The 19294-nt window shown below is 31.1% G+C and overlaps 2 protein-coding genes across 6 annotated transcripts in view; both read left to right on the forward strand.

Annotated features, from left to right (window-relative positions):
- LOC133186728 (homeobox protein abdominal-B-like) overlaps positions 1-3276 on the forward strand; it is a 123479-nt gene extending 120203 nt beyond the window's left edge. For all 5 annotated transcript variants that reach the window (XM_061322005.1, XM_061322007.1, XM_061322006.1 and 2 more), the window contains one exon: positions 1777-3276. In XM_061322005.1, coding sequence (XP_061177989.1) covers positions 1777-2054 — 278 coding nt within the window. In that variant the 3' untranslated portion in view covers positions 2055-3276. The remainder of the gene's footprint in view (positions 1-1776) is intronic.
- Positions 1-19294, forward strand: part of LOC133187205 (coatomer subunit zeta-1-like) — a 406408-nt gene that overhangs the window by 279753 nt on the left and 107361 nt on the right. The window lies entirely within an intron of this gene.

Here is a 19294-nt window from a genome sequence, read left to right on the forward strand (position 1 = left end):
GCATTTGAAATTTATGCTTTAAATTTTGTGAAAAATTTCCATTTTGAGTAAAGATGTGAAAACTTATACTTATGGGACAGAGGGCTCTAATACTAGTAATTGTAAGGAAAAACTTTAAAATTATAGTCACAAACACATTGCTTCCCTTAGGTTTTTTTTTTACGTAAACCATGGAAATGAACACTAATGCACTAGTGTGAATAACGGTGCATTGTTTGATGCATTTTTGAAAATGTTACGTTTTTTAGCAACATCCGTTACAATGAAGTATGAACAACTAATAAATTGACGACCGACGTAAATGGATATAGGAAGGTAGCAAATATCCAGACTTTGAATAACGATTATTAACGAACAAGTAAAGCTATCTCAAACAAATTAAAATAAAAAGTCAGAAGTGTTGCATTGGTTTATATCTTATTACTCCGTAATTCGGAAAAACGCCGTGCAAATTTCATAGCTGCCAGGAAGGCAACAATGGGATTTCGCGGTCACTAGGAAATACAATCCAAAAAAATCCAAAAACACTTTATTTATATGACATTTAATGAAAAAAATGGCAACATAAATTAATGAATTAATATGCCATAAGTTGCATAAATACGATACGAAATTCAGAAACAAGTAAATAGAGACGATAGTCAATTTCTGCCGTATAATGATATCCCGCACGAAATGCATAGAACGGATGGATTTGACAATTCTACCTTGAAATCGCTTGGTATAAAATTTCAACAAATTATTTACATATTGATTTCTTATGAATTTTATGGTTATAATCCGGATTGTTATTCAAATTTCCCCTCATTTTACTTTTTCTCAGCCCCATAATACGAACCTATCCATGCACGAAAAATTAGATCACGTATTGGTATTAACGTAAATGGCTTGTAAACAAAACACATCAAGAAATAAATAAAAAAATGTTGCTTTTATTTCCTTATGTTGAATTTCTTCTTAGTCTCGCTTAATTTTTTTTAAAAAGATACATTTAACTCCCTAAGCACTGGTTGCCCCATCATTACAGATTCACGCCCGAATGCTTTACTAAGCTTTGTATTGTGGTCCACGGACATCAAAGATGGCTGTTTACGGCCCAGTGCACCGCATTATGGACAAACTTTGGACAAAACACAACAGTGGTTACATATGCTTGATTTCATGTTGTCAATTCAACATAATTGGGCGGATAATATCAGACCCAATAGTATCCTATTGTCCTAAAATCCTAAGATGTCTGTAACTTATTGATGTATAACTTTGACGCAGTAATACGTACATGTATAACCTATGGAGATATTTCTAACAATCCATGTGAATTAAAATAGCGGTCCAATCTTGAAATAAAGGAAAACTTTCTTTAATTTTTTTTTTGAATGTATATAACTGTTTTTGCGGCTAGTATAGGAGATTTCCCTTTGTATAAGACACCTTTGTAAACATGCTTTGGTTTCCGAAAGACAGTTTGTTACAAATCTCAACGACACTAAGCGATTCGCAAAACATTCTTTAATGTAAATTTTCAACAAGAATAACTTTGATGGAAGGAAATGTACGAGGAAATATTTCAAATTTGCATTATAATTTTCTATGTTTCAGAAAATAGGTGTTTCAGACTTCGTAAAGTATGTCCTTACGTGATTGTTTGGCAGTATTAAGGTCGATAACACGGTCTTCAATGCCGATCTCTGAACTGTAGTTAAAAGGTTGTCCTACAATGTCCTGAACAAGCCTCTCTAAATCTCAGTTTATGATATCATACTTCTTTCTTTACAGAGTCCAAAGGCAGAAAGAAACGGAAACCATACACGCGATATCAAACTATGGTGTTAGAAAATGAGTTTTTGAACAGTTCTTATATAACTCGTCAAAAGCGATGGGAAATTTCATGTAAACTCCAACTATCCGAGCGACAGGTCAAAGTGTGGTTTCAGAATCGTCGAATGAAACGAAAGAAGCTGAATGAACGCGCAAAAGCGAGGATAAGAGATGGGGACGACAGCAAAGACCATCTGCTTCAACAGGCTCATCACGCAGGCGCAGTTCAGGCATGAGATATGTTCATCACTAGGAGAACAATAACACTGATTAAATGCTGAAGCAAAGTGTAATGGTCCTATAGATGGGATACAAGTCCGAATTCTCGTGGGGCGGGATGATTCGGAGGTTTAAGAAGTGGACCCTCAGTAGCCAAGTAGAAAAGTCCTTGACAAAGACGATATTTATCGCTTCTGTACCAAAAGCAGGGAAAATGCTCACTGTGTGTTTTATTATTTCAGTATAGAGTGTGTACAAGACTATTTTACATGTGTAAATATTGTTCTGTGTGTCACGTGACCCAGTCGTATGCTAGAACATTTTTTTTTATCATACAAGTGGAGTATTATACATTTTCATTATTTCTTTGTGTAAATTGTAGACAGTTACCAGTACGATTGTCCGTAATGCAGAATACCATTCATAGTGTTAACAAAACATCTATCGAACTTGTCTCTAGAAACATATTTATTGATTCTTTTCTGTGTTTTTTTAAATTTTTAATATAACATTGAGTTTTTTCTTTAAATGATAAAATTAAGAACACCAAAGTTATTGATTTACTGTTAAGCTTAGATAATACGCATTTCAGCTTTTGCTAAAGAAACATTTCTTATCAAGTAAATAATGGTAAATTCCGTGGAATGTCACGACATCATGCTACACCCAGTTTTCATTTGTTTTTAACTTAAAAACACCGAAGACAATTTCTAAAAACAGTTACTAAACAAGAACGGAAAACGTGTTGTAAGTGAAAATTTGCAGTCCAAATAGGAGTTTGCCGCAGGGAGTGTAGCGATCGAAATATGTTCGCGGTAAAAGATTTACCTTATTTACAGTTAAATGTATTGAGAGAAAAAGAATTTTGATATACAATTCAGGAAGTAAATATTCTATTTTTTCTTCAAACATACATGACAAACATCGTGGACATTTTTTTAATGATGTCATGAAGTTTTAGCTTACATGATTTTATTTATCATTTTTTGTTTTGATTACAACTGGTTATTCCTGGTATAGTCCAAAGCAAATCCAACCCACTCCACTTAGGTGTGTAGAGAGGCTGGATCCTCCCCTTCTTGTTGTTATGTCAGTCTAAGTTATACTTTTTACAAAACGAATACATATATTACATTGTCCCAAAACGAAAGGTACCCGTTTCTCCCCAGTTAGGGGAGTCTCTCAGTGGGTCAATTTCAAACCAAATGTTATATGGAAAAATAAATGAAATATAATTTATCTTCCGTCTTTGTATTGTTTTATACTACAGTAGATGTTATACCTTTGGTCTATAAGACATGGACAAATACATGTACAAATGAATTCTTGAGAAGAAGATCTAAAATATTACTTTTTTTATTCCGTTAATTTTTGAAAATGATGACAAAGAGAATTCTTATACAAATTTAGAGTTCAGTTATGCCACCTGTCTAGGGTGGAAAGGTCATACAATTTTCTACCGATTTTTTTTTTAAATGTACTAATGGTACATGAAAAGTTTAAATCTAAAGTTTAAACTTATCTATAAATATCAACTGTAGATATATTTCAACTTTAGATTTAAAATTTTAACATGGAGTCATTTTTCCAGAAACAAAACAGCAAATTTAGACAACAATTATTTTCTTTAGAAAGCTATTCACTTGACAATAGGGAATTGTAAGAGGCTTAAAATGTACTTGTACAAGTGTATTAAATGTATTTGCACACGTGTACAACACAATGTTGAATTCATGTGTGTATTAAATTTTACCATTATCGAACTTTTTCAATTTTGAAAATATACCGTTTTAAATCTTAAAAACAAATTCTACTGAATTTTAACTGCCAATTTGGGATCATAGAGCAAAATACCAAAAAATAAACTCCTGAAGAAGAACATCTGCATTGACTTACTTTCAAGAATCGCATTGGAGTAATGGACATCGTGCCCAGAAAGTATATAAATTGCAGTTATTTTTCTTGTTTCCAGCTAAATAGTTCGAATCAAAAATTAAACTAAAAACATTATATTTCAGTTGATATCTAAAAATGTATTGGTGTATACCGGTATATTACGGGATGAACCATAAAAAAGGAATCTTGCTGATTTTAAATTGACAAACGTCATGCGTGGGATAACCACTAAATTACATAATGTAGTCTTTTGAATTACATAATGTAGGCTTTTCGAAAAATCGGTAGAAACACGATTTTTTTATGAATAGAACGATGGCGAAGTAATACTTTTATGTATAGTGTATTGACTTTATATACTTTGCAACTCTCGAAATACAAACTGAATGTCTTAACGACAACGATTAGCTTTTAAAAAATATAACTACACATTTAAAAAATAATAATGATAAAAATTATAATAATAATCCACTAAAGATTGAAAAAGATCATTCTTTTTTACAGTATATCTTCTTAGATGATTAAAAAAGGATCAGTATTTTTTTTCATTTTAAATTTTTTCAATGTGTTCCAATTTATTACTATATTCGATATATTCAATTTATTTTGCCAAAATACATTTCGACTGGACGTATAAACCATTTTTTCTTTTGTTAATTATATTAACCTCAGATGCAAAAAAAAATTAAAATAAACACAAACTAAATAAATAAACAAAAGCAATCGCAAAATAATGCCCCATGAACCTGAAGATTATCCCCCCCCCCTTTAATATTTTCCCTATCGGTTGAATGATCAGATAGGGAAAGTATTAAAGGCAAGTAAAAAATCAAATTAAAATAGAAAATTTTCAAACAATTCGGGCACTTAAATTCAACAAATCGTTTACAGGGTATGTTAAAAACAGAAAAAAATGCATGTAACAGATTTTTTATTATAGAACAGCCAATTAAAAGTCTTTTTGACTCAATTTCCTAAAATAATGACCTTAAAGGAAGCTAATGGGTGATCTTCCTTAAGTGTATGACAAGGTGGCGGGGTTGGACTAATCACCTGTCAGGAACACACGGAATGGAAGCTAATACACTTAATGGCACAGGGCAAAAGTGCTCTAAATGTCTGCAGAAGTCAAAATGGTAATTTAAACCTTAATTTTACTTCTGAAAATTAAGTATGTGTTTCGACAAGTGCAGTCATTTTTGAAAATACTCTATTCTAATTATCTGTATTAATATTCGCTTTCATTTTAAAAGTAAAACTCAAATTTGAAATGCAAGTAACGATCTCAGTTTCTTAAAATCAAAGTTTGTGTTTAATTCTAAAAGTATTACATATTCTATTCCTTTGAGGTACTTTTCTCTTACACAGAACACCATTCCTAAAGTAAGCGTAGACAACAGGTGTATTTTATTTTCACACCACAATTCAAGCCACGACAGCATTCTACAAGACTCTCTTATTTCATGATGAGAAGAGGTTAATACACTGCAATAGTCAAAAGTTAAAAACAATTCTCAAAATGGGCACTTTCTTTGAAAGCTGTTTGGGACTGCAGAGACATAAGACGATCTATAAGTAATATCGGAATGTTCAGTAGAAGCTTTATCCTGGTAATAAACTCAGACAGCTAATTAAGTTCATCTTCACTCCTGCTACAGGAAAGCCAAACGTCAATACCCTCCTCGCTGCATTATCTGTGAAGTTGTATGCAGCTAAAATGCAGCTATGTGCATGTAAACCGAGTCTCGAACAATTAAAGAATCGATTTTTGTACATCGATAATTTTTTTTTTTTTGCCTCGTCAGTTACTAATAATTAACTCAACATATATTAACGAAATTGTCACAATGAAGAATTTTAAATTGAGATGGCATGAAGAATTATTCATACAAATGAGAAGAAATTTTAAACTTTAATGCACCCATCTGATTTCTTTCCTCAATATTGAAGTCCCAGCAGTAAAATTCTATTTTAAATTAAGTGTATAAACAGTCATACATTGTTTGGAATAAGTCACACTTTATTAACCCAAGTTCCGACACCTTTTCCGTCGAATTTCCATATTGAAATTTACATAGTACACGTGATGTGTTCAAAACACCTGTCAGGTCATTAATATTTATACCCTTTATCGTAATGTGGTGGAAAAATACATTTTATTCTAACATAGAATTGTTTTTTTGGATATTTTCTTATAACTGTACATACGATTTCAAAATATCGAGGTATTGCAAATGAACTTTCGAAACTTCAACAAAAAGCTGCACCCAAATCGATTCTTATAAAATGTAGCCAGTGCTGGTTTACGAACCCTTCTTTGGTTAATAATAAAAAAAAATGCTACATATTACAAATAAAATCTATTTTAGAAAGCCAAAATAAAAATTTAAACAAAAATGAAGAAAAATACACCCTTCTCCTTTCTTACAGTCACGGTACGTCATTCGGTAGAGCGCTCGCTTAGCGATCGTAAAGTCGTTGTTCTAGCCCGGGTCGCAACTGAACTAAGTCGATGAAAAATGGGTAGCAACTGTCCCTTAATTTAATTCAATCAGTATTTTATTATGTAAAGTTAGTTTACATAATTGGATTGAACATCAGGCATGGCCTATATAAGTCCTCTCCAAGAAGGTCAAGGTTACAAATGTTAAGAATTGACAATGGTTTACAATCATGATGAAGTAATTCATAATAAGTTGTATTAATTTCTATTGTAAACTAGAAAAAAGATGAAATGAAGAAGATAAATTATATATACACAAGAGTTATTACTTAGCATGTATTCTTATATCGACTTAATACATAGCGCATATCTGTGGGCAGTTCTTATGAAAACTGTAGTTGTATATTGAACAAGATAATGTTATAATAAAAGGCGATGAGCCGACAAACTTGCGCTCATACTTATTTTTCCATAAAACGTGTTCAATACAATATAATGAAAAGAAAATAAGAGTGCAAACAAACAACAAAACTAAACAAGTAAATAAATAAAGTGCAAAAGACAAATACAAAAAAAGAGGAAAATAATAATTATAATAAGTAAATAAGTAAATAAAATTGGAACAAGCAACGAAACTGAATGATAAGGAAAAAAATGAAAGAAAGTGCAAAAGAGAAATATGCAAGGAAAAATACAACATATACATGGAAATGCTGAGATTTGAAGTAAGTATGAATATCAAAATATTAGGAAATTAAGTAAAACTTAAAAATGAAATAATATCAAATTCTCTTTAAAAACTTGATATACAGTTGGACTGCTTCAAAAACTGAACAATCAGTTTTATTTGTTAATTGCCCATCACCAAACAGCAAAGTATGCAGAATTTGAGAGAGGGTTTCTAATTCTATTATACTCTGTAGACTTTCAAAAGTATCATGCTTTGATTATTATAGGCAGGGCATCCAAGAAAAAAGATGATAGTTTTCCTCGCTCTGATAATATGATATCCGCACTTAGTACAAGATGCCATTTCACTTAAGTACTGATTTTATATATATATATATATATATATATATATATATATATATATATATATATATATATATATATATATATATATATATATACACCTGAGTGTTTAAAATACTAGATTCATGTTTTAGTTGACAATGTATAATGTTTTCCTTGCGATTACCATAATTAAAGATCTTGATATTCTTTATTCTGTCTACAGTAGGTTTCTTTAGGATATTCTTAAAACCTGAATAGGAATCAATATATTGTGTTTTTAATGGTAAATTGTTCTAGAACTATTCAAGTAGAAGGCAGAAAAGTGTTGAAATATGAGATATGACAAAATTAAAATTACCAATATTTCCAAGATTGTAACCATACTTTGGTAGGACCAGGTAGGACCATTTCTTGCAAATAGAGAGGGGCTATACCATACACAGTTTTATAGAATAACAAGAGGTTTTGTCTTCCCTTCTCTTATTTAATGGTTCCCAACCTAATGTTCTAAATACAGAGCATTTCTAGATGAATTTTTCCTAAGTCCTGGTACTTAAAAGTTGCGGGTCCTTCGGATGAGACCTTAAAAACCGAGGCTCCATGTCATGGCAGTCGATTCCCTCACTGATCAATGGCCCCGAGTCTAAATTTGAAGCCCTTCACCGGTATATCGTGATGTCTCTATATGAGTGAAAAATTCTCGACGTCTCTATATGAGTGAAAAATTCTCGAACGGGATGTCTGTTAAGGAATTGTTCAAGATAAGGACACACCGCCCAAGTCTGAAAAAATAGAGAAAACAAAATCTTCGCTTTAAATTACAAATTTCACATATTTTGTATGAAATGTTGATGCTGACTTTATAAATCATTAAGTTAGGAAAGAAGGAAAAGGCAGAGCCAACAAGGATTTTTGCTACGCTATCACACACTGAGGTACTTTTAAATGTTCCTTCATTAGATGTAAAACGTGTATCTACCATTTGTCTAATTGCTCTTAAATTCATATGTTTGGTTGTATTTTTCTATATACGTGTAAATAAAACCGAACAAATGCAAACTTAATTTAAAAATTAAAACATGAAATTTTTACCGTTAAATTGATTTTGTGAACATTTTTTACTATACAAAAGAGTTTAAAATCACATCGTAAATTATATATGCATGTACAAATAATGAATGATAGGCAAATAATATGCCAAATGAAAAACGAAAACACTGAGGTGCATGTAATAGACAATATCTGTGTAATGACAAATCTTTTCTCGAGATTAAAAAACATAATTGAGGATTAAAAAGTCGATAATATACAGCTGTACATATGCAATATGATAGCAATAATCATTTAAATGTATAATTCACTGATTAAATCATAAAAACTCGTTCATTCAATTTTGCCATCATTCTTGGTTGTTAACGTCTGCCGACGTTTTTGACAAAAGTTGTGTAGAATATTATGGTACAGTAGGAAATATCAGGAAAGGAGAAATTTTCCTAAAATTCAGAAGCTGAAAATCACTATTTAATGTCACAAAAATCAAGAAAGTTTGATTTAAATTTCTCTACTTTGGAGTTTTGCAGCATCTTAATTCAAAAGAACACATTTTCTCCCATTATCAACCATTTTTTATCGCTCCCTTGCTTTTGTTCTTTTTTCCGTGTTCATAGCATGTTAGGAAACACCTAGTACGATTCTGGCTGACTGCTTTTCCTAGAACTACATCTACAAGTTTATGTCTATGATGTCACAAAATACAAGTTGTTTGTAAACATTTACCATTTCACCTTGTTTATTCTTTTTATTCTCTTTAACTTTTCTTTTGTATATTTCATGTATATTCAAGGGATAGACAGCTTCTTTAGCATTATGTTTATTTCACTAAAACAACATACAAGTCCATATTTGTATAATGCGAAAAACAGGCCCTATATCCAGTGCTCGTTAGTAACCAGTTTTCTAAAACTCTCGATCCTAATTTTTTTTAATTTTCATTAAATTAATTCATTTAATTAAATCTGCATTTATATCATGAAAAAAAAATCAGATTTTGTTTTTAAAATTGAATGAAATGCCTTTGGAAGTGATGCTCTTCATGGTATCCAATAGTAATGTATATACCAAATATCGTTTCATAAAGGTATTTTGATGCCTTCCATTTACGTCCTTCAATTGCTCATCTTAACCAGATATTTAAGTATCAGATGATAAGATAAAAAAGTGTTTTATACTTTTGATTTTTTTAAAAGTTATATCGATAGATAATTATTTTGTTTACTGGGTTTTGAATATATTTTAAAATAAACATTTAAAAGATAAATGTTTAGTCTGATACTGATTTCTTACAATAAAACTATCATGTTGAAAAATGTGAATTAACTGAGTAGAGCTAAATATAAATTTTACAAGGATGAGGTATATCAATTGAAAGATTTACAAGAAAAGATATATAGTCTATGTTATAATGTAATAAAATATATATACCTGTACACTCTACATTCTCGTTGCTCTTATCCACAGCTCTTCTTTATATAAAGAACAGTATTCCAAAAAGCAAATGAAAGTATTTAAGGTACATGTAGTACACAAATGATGGGCCAAATTTTTTCAGCAAATTCAATTTTTTTGAAACTTTGAAATTTTGTTCTAGGATACAAATTCTCTCTTTATATGCAGAGGCTCTAATATAAAGGAAATTTAACCACACATTTTTTGTCCACATAGTTTGAAATATGGCCTATTGGACCCCTGTAAGAAAATTCTGAAACCAGACATTTGACTCGAGTTTGTGCATTATTTAAAAATTACCAATCGATCTATTGCAAATTTGTGAGATGCTTTTTATAAATACAACCTTACTGTTACTAAACTTTTGTAAATTATATTGATACCGGATATTTGAGTAAAATTTGATGAAAAAATAGAATATACATGGCCCACGAATTGAAAATTCACATGTAAGTATGCTTCACCTTAGGTTCTCTTAGGAGAAAAGGTATAATTCAATTTTTACAAAAAAATAAACAGAATACTTGAATTGGAACCCAGATAAAAATGTGTCAAGGTGAGGAAAATTGAGCCGATAGTTTCAGATATTTTGGAAAATAAAAAATATTCAATGCACAAAATTTAATCAGTGGTTAGAGCGTCTGCTCTAGAGTCGCGGAGTAAGGAGTTGATCCTTCCGTCGCGGGTTCGAATCCCACTGCGGGACGTGGAGACTGATCCTTCGGATGAGACCGTATAAACCGAGGTCCCGTGTCGCAGTAGGTGCTGACACGAAAAAGATCCCACACTGCTCAATGGCCTGAGTTTCGAGTAAAGGTCAAAATTTGTAGCCCTCCACCGGCAAGTGGTGGCGTCTCATGCACATGAGTGAAAAATTCTCGAGAGGGACGTTAAACAACAAACAAACAAAATTAAATCACTGGATGATGTCACAATATTTAATCTTTGACCTCCTTATATGACCTTAACCTTTATTATTTATAAAGAATCTTTCACGTTTTTTTCTCTCCTTGCAAAGCAACAACTTGTAGAATGGCGAACAAGGACTGTTAACATCCTTAGTCAAATCATAATCAACCGAATCATTAATTTCGATATCTAAAAACTTCGGATATCCAGGTTTGATTGTAAACAACAGAATCTTGAATACAGCTCAGTTTAGTAAAATACCATTAGATATTTAAGAATTATACGAAGTCTTATTTTCAAGTTCGTTCAAGTTGCAATTAAGAAAAAACTGTCTCGAGAGTTGAATAAATTCCATATCCAAATACAGAAAATTTTATTTAATTATATTTTCTTCGGATTCCCTTTTGTCATTATTATAAGCTGTCGTTTTAAGATTTGAAAGTTTATAGGCCCGTCAGTTTGATACAAAGGATTAAGAACTCAATGGGTTTGTCTGAACAATTAATCAACATGAAACTTGAAAGATATAAAAAAAAATTAACTCAATTGCCCTCCCCTCCCGGCTCCCTTTATTTCAGAGAAAGTGTTTTGCAGTTTTTTTAGTATTATGGAATTTTTTGGCTTGTCAAACCTTTTTTTAATGTTTTTTTAATATGCTAATTATCCCCCCCCCCCCACTTCGAAAAAAAAGTTATACAGGTCTGAAAAGAACCGTACAAAATAAAATTAACATTTACAAGAATATGGAATTTAAGGCTTCAAGAATTAATAAACTACATGTACAACCCCAGTAAAAGATACCTTACTCATGAGTTCTAGATAAGGTAGCCAAACTTTAATGAAGGTGTTTTGCAACACGTGTAATGGATAATTGGAATACATCGACAAACTGTAGAAATTCATATACAGTGACTAACAATATTTTCTACGTTGTAATGTTTTTTTAATTCATAAAATGTAAATGCGGATAATGATATTTTGAAGCTATTATTATCTAATTTATCCTTTTTGTCTAATGATTTTAACTTTGTCAGTTTAAAAATAGCTAACGCCTGCTATTTTCTAAATGGTGATTAGCTATAACGCGCAAGAGAACGCCATTCTTCGGGTAATGAAAACTTTAAACATGACCCTTGTTTAACCAGTTTTTCCTAAAACCTGAACAGACATTAAATACGAAAACCAACCTTATCCAATATACTCCTCTGTATTATCGATTTGGAAAAAAGTCTACTTCAAAAGTATCCATAGAATACTTGTAGGCTACATCCTTTTTTTTTTTAGTTGGTGGAGGGGAGGGTGTTCATAGGTATCTGTGACTGCTCCTAAAAATATATAATTAAGATCACAGATCGGTATATTGTACAATGAAAAAAGCCCACCAAGTTCTGAAAAGTTTCTCTGGTTCAGGTCAGCGAAAAAGTCGAAGTTCGAATGGACAGTTATATTGTCTTTTCCTTAAGAAATATATAGGCCTTGACAATGGAAATAAACACACGTGCCCGCTATTAAATATCAGTTGATCAATGAATTGGTTAATGATTATGAGAAAAACAATAACTATCTACTTATGTAGTACTAGCACGTGCTTATAGACTTTCATGCATAAAATGTGCAAACTAATTTGTTATCAGTGTGGACCTTACCACACAACGATATTGATGATTACAGAGTTCGCATTACTTAAGTTAGAATATTGCCCAGGGCTGTATAACAATATGTACAGCTAATTACCACACATTGACAGCATTAAAACACAGATGTTTATTTCGCAGTGGTATTCTTAATCATATCCAAAAGGTCTCTGATGTGCAATATGTGCCTCTACGTGGATTAAGATGATTATATTGTAATCAAAAGAAATTTTTGAAATTTCTGTTCCTTAGCTTGTGTTTATAGATTTACTAATCAAAAGTGTATTTCATATTAGATGCTTGTTGTGAATGGATCTTTATAAGTAATTATTTTTGATATAACTTATTGAGTTTAAAATCTATGGTTCATTATAAATTATTTGCTATTCCCCCGATCAATAATATTTCAGATCAGTTAAATACTTTAGATAAAATGTTTCATTCTTTTTAAATTTGGAACTTAGTGTATGTAGGAAGTATTTTGGGAGTGAGAAGTTATGTCACAAATTTAGAATATTTGACCAGCTTACAAAATAAAGGCACATCTAGTAGGTACACATTTTGCTAAATAAGTTCAATTTCAATACTTGTTGGATGTTTCAAAAATTAGTTTTAATACCTTAAGTCATTTAAAAAATCATACATTTAATATGTGACCTAAGGATGCTTGAGTCCTTTACTTTATTTAATTATTGATTTATTTTTCATTTATTTATTTATTTTACTCAATGTTTTGGTTTCTTTAAGAAAATGTTACAATTTCCAAATACTAAATTTCGTCTTGAAACCATTTACTAAGAAATATGCACCAGTAGTCGTCTTCCTTCAATCTAATAAAATAGTACCAAGTATGAAATTCTATTTTTGAATGTCACTGACGGAACTTAATTGAAGACCTAGGAAACCTACATGTACTTCCCCAAGACTCACGGTGCGGTGAGCTGATGTCATCGATTCGTCACTGATAGCATTGTTCTGGCCGTTCGAGCATTGACGGACATATGTCAATACGAGGGAATTTTCGTAGACAAGGCCGGCCATAGATCTTCTCCCTGTCAAACACCAGAGTTTTTAGGGATCCAACATCTATCAAAACACTTCAGGAAAAAAATGATGAATTTGAGGAACTGTGATAAAAATTCCAAATTTAGTAATTTAGAAATGTTGGACGTCAAAGAGTGAGTCCGAGTGTAACGAAACAACCTACATATTTTAAGATGACCAATTACTTTGATTGAAAATTTAAGTAACAGATGATTTGCATGATATGTGACATATTTTTAAGATAAACAAAATAACGTTATTGTTTTTGCTCTCATTTTTATTGAAATAAAATTACTAACTTAGTGTATTGAATAGCTAAATATATTAGACTTTCTAAAAAGGAGTTCGTGATAAAATTAAATTAATTCAAAATTACTTTCCCTCAAATTAAATGTAGTACAAAGCTCCAAAAAGTATAGAAATATATATATATATATATATATATATATATATATATATATATATATATATATATATATATATATATATATATATATATATATATATATGTATATATATATATGATAGACCTCCTGAAAACTGAATTTTATGCAATAATTAATTAATTTGATAAACATAGCATAAACATAGTATACAGCTCCGCATAAATACAGAAAAAAATTTCTATAGGTTAAACCCTAAAAAAGTACATGAGTCGAGTGAATGATGAAATGCACAAAACTACTTAACTTTGATGCTTGTAACATACACCTCTGCAAAAATCGAGTGGTCGGTTTAGTTACTAAGACGATCTGTATGAATTCGTAAATTCGGTAATTTCTGGAACCCAGACAGTAAAAGCTTGATATTTGTTTTTATATGATGAGTTGCGGACAACTAATACGGAGATAAGCGGAAAATACATTGTCGTTTAGATTTGGAAATAAGTTATCCATTAAAATTCGAGTTTGAGTCACGTGATATGAGTCTAAAGGAGGGTTTAAATAGCACGAGAAATCAGTTCTAGTAATTCTGCCCAAGAAGACATATCAAACTGAATAAAAAAAGATTTTAAAATTATGCTTAGTATTTCATATTCATTTTGATACTGTATATTATAGAGAAAAGGCGTCCAAAGGTTTTTTTTTTTCCAGAAAATATTTTATTGTTGGTTTCATCCTGGCAAGCCAAGTTAATATATAACATGTTACGTGTTACTTATAAATACTTTTGATATATGATATATATTATAACTATTGTACATGTAACAAACTTCCGACTCCTCTGTGTGCTTCCTGGGATAGTCGGCAAATATTTGCGTGTTCTTTTGTGAGAACCGAGATGCCTGTCTAATCCGTACTACATTTGGACTTTTGAATTGTTTTCCTTCCCAGATATTATAGAAGGATTAAGAAATACTTTAAGACGATTCTAAAACGTGCATGTATTATCCACTGGCTGCTATTTGAACATTATTGATAGCACAAAGAGTTCACAAATAAGGATAGAAAATAAATTCACAGCTTCTTTATATTGCATTTTCATTGCCTTCTTTCAGCGTATAAAAGACAAAGATGACAATTCAACTAGTAGAACAGCATATTTTCCATATTTCCGATATATTTAGGATATGCGTAAGCCTGAAAATATCTCCCGATCCAACAGTTTCTAAATTGACACTATTAATCAGACTATTCTTATATTTTGTTTATTCTCCTTTTTTTGCATCTGTTAATTCAACCACAAAATTAGTAAGCATTGTTTTGTCCATTCTCTGTATTCTTGCTATTCATATAACACTTATGAACTAAGTTCAAAATATTTGTGTCGCTTATCCCCATACTTTCTGCACTCACTTTTCAACTCCGAATGCTACAAATAGAAATGACCGTCGATGCCTTTCATGGTTAATGACATGCATAATAGGGATATTTTGGTAACTACGTATCAAAATTTTAATGAGGCCTAAAACATACGTATACATTAGTTTGTATACTGTTACTCAATGTCTGCGTTTCTACGAAAGTTCATATACAACTTTATAGCTGAACGTTACAAACTAAAATCTGAAATAAAGACATACCAGGAGGAAGCATGCACAAAGACGTATTTTTGCGAGTAGTATAAATATGTATATGATATGCCTGGTAGTAAGTTCTCTTAGTAATGTAGATACCAAACCTTTCCATTGAAAAGAAGTTAAAATGCCCCCCTAAACGAAAACAATGAAAGGTACACGGTTTAAGTCTTCTACATCACTAGAAAATTATTCTTGAAAATTATTCACTATTTTGATTTTTTTTTTTTTTTTTTTTTTTTTTTTTTTTTTTTTGCTATACAAAAGAAATTCAAGCAATTAATTAAAGTAGAAGGTTACAGTGTATCAGCTAGGTTACAAACTGTAGAAGTAATCAGTTAATGGCAGTATGCGTCTGGCATGATGAGCCGGCATTAATGAAGATGACTTCACGGAAGTAGCGCGGGTATATTACCCACCTGTGCTTTAGGTTTTACGATCTCCCCCTGTAACCCAATCAAAGCGTGGACTCTCCGGCGACCAGTATCCGGGGATAACCTTACTCCTGGATAATACAAGCACGAGTGCTAATCCATCCATAGTAACTCAATACTCTTTATTTATTGTCTTGCTTTGGGACTGGGGAGTCTTTACTTCATGATTGTAGTCGTGGTGTTAGGAGATAAAACAGCAGTTTAATGAAAATTAATTGAGTGGCAAGGTAGAACTGCAGAATTGAGAACAATGAAGGGTTGTAATTAGAATATTAAAGATTATCATGTTAAAAACGTGTCTGTTGTTTGTAATAGATCACAGTTCAAAGTTTGTGAACAGGTTATTGAAATCGGCAAATTAAAGTTAATGAATGTTTTAGTTGCCAGAAAAAGTCCGCAGGAAATAATCCATAATCTTACAAGATTTTACTATTAAACCACATTCTCAAGATTTTCAAAATTCATTACATCCTAATTTTTTTTCAAACAACAATTTTAATTCACTTAATTTACAAAAGCATGTGTTGGAAACTGTAAATTAACAAAAAATTACAATAATGGAGGCGAGGTGTATAAATGCACCGGCTGTGACACTTATTACCGATAAGAAGGTCGGGTTAGTAATTTTTGGTCCAACTATCATGCGATAGAGTTGTTTCTATGTTTTTCAATTTTTATTTCAAGCCTTTGCAGAATTTGTTGAAAAACAAATGAAGAACATATACATGTATGCCTAAATCCGTGTTAAAGGGCAAAACAAGCCAGATACACCCCCTAAATACAAAGAAGACCATGTATCTACATGTAGTCTTATTTTATACATAAAAGTTGATGTAATTTGGCTGATGGTACATTCTCTATACTATCTGATAATTTAAAAAATGAAACAGAAACAAGTATTATTTTAACCGGACAAAGATTAAAAAAAAATAACGAATAATAATCTACATTTACTTATAGAGAGAGGATGATTTATTGTTGAACTTTAAAGAACACTGGGTCTGTCATTTTCCATTATGACGCAAGAGATGAACGAATGTCTGGGTTACTTTTTTGATTGGCTAATTTATTATGAATCTTCAACTGTTCAAAAGATCGTAAACCTTAAAAGGAGGGGGGGGGGTTAAAGGTTAAAATTCAGATGATTAGTTAGAAAATAATATTGGATGTCAATTAATTCTTTGTGATAGTTCGTGGATATTTATACATGTATAATAATAACACAGTAGTGGGAACTTATATCGTAGGCAAACAAGGAATCATTTACATTATTGGAATGAGCTTGTAAGTTCGTGAGTAAGGTGTATCCACGAAAATGGAATATGTATATATTCCCTGGTGTAGAATAAATTCTATCACAAAAGGTTTTAATTCAGTACGTCTCTTAATTCCTAGAATTTCGGCTTAATATTGTTAATATTATTGTACTTAATTTTGATCCATATTGTAAAGTAACTACATGTATATTCTGTGTAAAAGACATAGTTTACAGTCTTTTTCTGGTTAGAACATCATGCACATCTCTACTATACAAGGAATTCTACAAGTATGCAATGTTCTTACATTATTCTTACACCTATCAGCTACATTGGAAGCACAAGGTGAAAATATCAACGAGTTTAGTACAATTTTTTTTTTGAAAAATTGTTATGATTTAAACATAAATTAGATGAGAAAAATTGCATTTAAATGAAAACTGTAGTGAAAATAAACTTACATGTATAGTTTTAAACTCATTTAATTGATATTCCGAACTTTGTCTTCTTGGTCTTGGTCTGTCTAGATTTCCTGGAAATTAATTATCAGTGTTCTATAATATTGAAATAGAACCATGACCTAAGAAGCTCTTACAGATATATATTTTCAAGTGGGAGTTAATTTAAACTGAATTTTTTAACCTAAAAGTTTCATCATTTACAAAACAACACATTTACACATTAACGACGCAATTGTTAAGTTGAAACGTTATTTTTGAAATATAGATATTGTGCAAGTTTTTAGGAAGTGCCTCTTATATTGATATTGAAAAAAAATAAAGGGATTTATTTGAAGGATGTTTTTTTACTGTAAAGTACTTTGTTTTATAAAATAAATAAATAAACGGATTTATATTAAAGAATCTTTAAAGTGTCAAATACTGTATCTTATTTATAAACACTTGACAGATATACATGATAGAATAACATTCTTTTCTTCCAGACTCGCTAGATAATATTACATCTAGATTTTGAAGACGTTCACACACTTTTTCTCTGTTCGACTTTCTCTAGGTATATATCAACGTCAGAAGGTTTTCTTTTTCCTGACTTGTGGGACAGAAACATCAAACGAGGAGATTTGACAAGTCTGGTGACAAATGGGGCCCCCGTGTTTACCACATACCAATAGCACGAAATAGCATTCTGTAAAAAAAAAAAAATAGTTTTTTTTAGAAGTGAATACGATTACAAAGAATGCAATGCACAGCAATCAAGGTCCTCAGCTGTTCACGTTTACGTCCTCTGTTTCCAAAAACGACCGCTAATAGAATATCATAAATATGGTAATAAATATGGGTTCGGATTTTCCTTGTATGGAGTCATTTTCAAAACTCATAATGTAACTTGTCTATTGTGTATTCATATTTATTGTATGATGATAATGTACATTTTCTTTACTTTGACGAACATCATTACAGGGCTAAAATATCAAATTTTCAATTTAAAATGAAGTGTTTGAAGGCAAAGAAGAAACAAAGAATACCACACAAAACCTAATTGTGTTATCAAGGATGTTTTCTAAAAAAAATAATAATGTTTCGTAATTGTTACCTTGACATAACGTTTTCATTTTCCTCACCGCAAACAATAGATCAAAATTGAGTAATTAAAAGCATGTCACAATTAGAATCTGCTAAACAATTTATGTTGTATTTTAAATGATCTCCATGATCATTAAAGACTCTGATAACCCGCGGTTGACTTGCTGTCATTTTAATGATATTTCTATGCAACTCCTCAGGTGAAGCTACGTATTTTTCCCGGAATAAAGTTTGATCTCCTTAACTAGCTTTTTACGATTCGCGAGACACTGATAATTGATAAATATATTACCTTAATTGATACTAGGATTGTAGTTTATTTAGACTTTACGCACGTTAAACGAGATGTACATTACTATTTTACAGTTGTTACGTCGTAAAGGTCTTCACCGCAGATGATGGGATTATTGGCGTTTGATTGGTACTGACAAACCTACAGCGACCAATCAGGCGTGAACTGCCACATTGTACACGAGGCCTCTCAGAGTTTTGTCCCTTGATGTTACATAATGCTTGCATGTAAGACATTGAATGAAGAAAAGATCGTGTTTTCAATAAAAA

Source organism: Saccostrea echinata, unplaced genomic scaffold (assembly GCF_033153115.1).
Source record: "Saccostrea echinata isolate AGI-Se365-2 ecotype Australia unplaced genomic scaffold, CSIRO_AGI_Sech_v1 ptg000014l, whole genome shotgun sequence".
Taxonomy (NCBI): domain Eukaryota; kingdom Metazoa; phylum Mollusca; class Bivalvia; order Ostreida; family Ostreidae; genus Saccostrea; species Saccostrea echinata.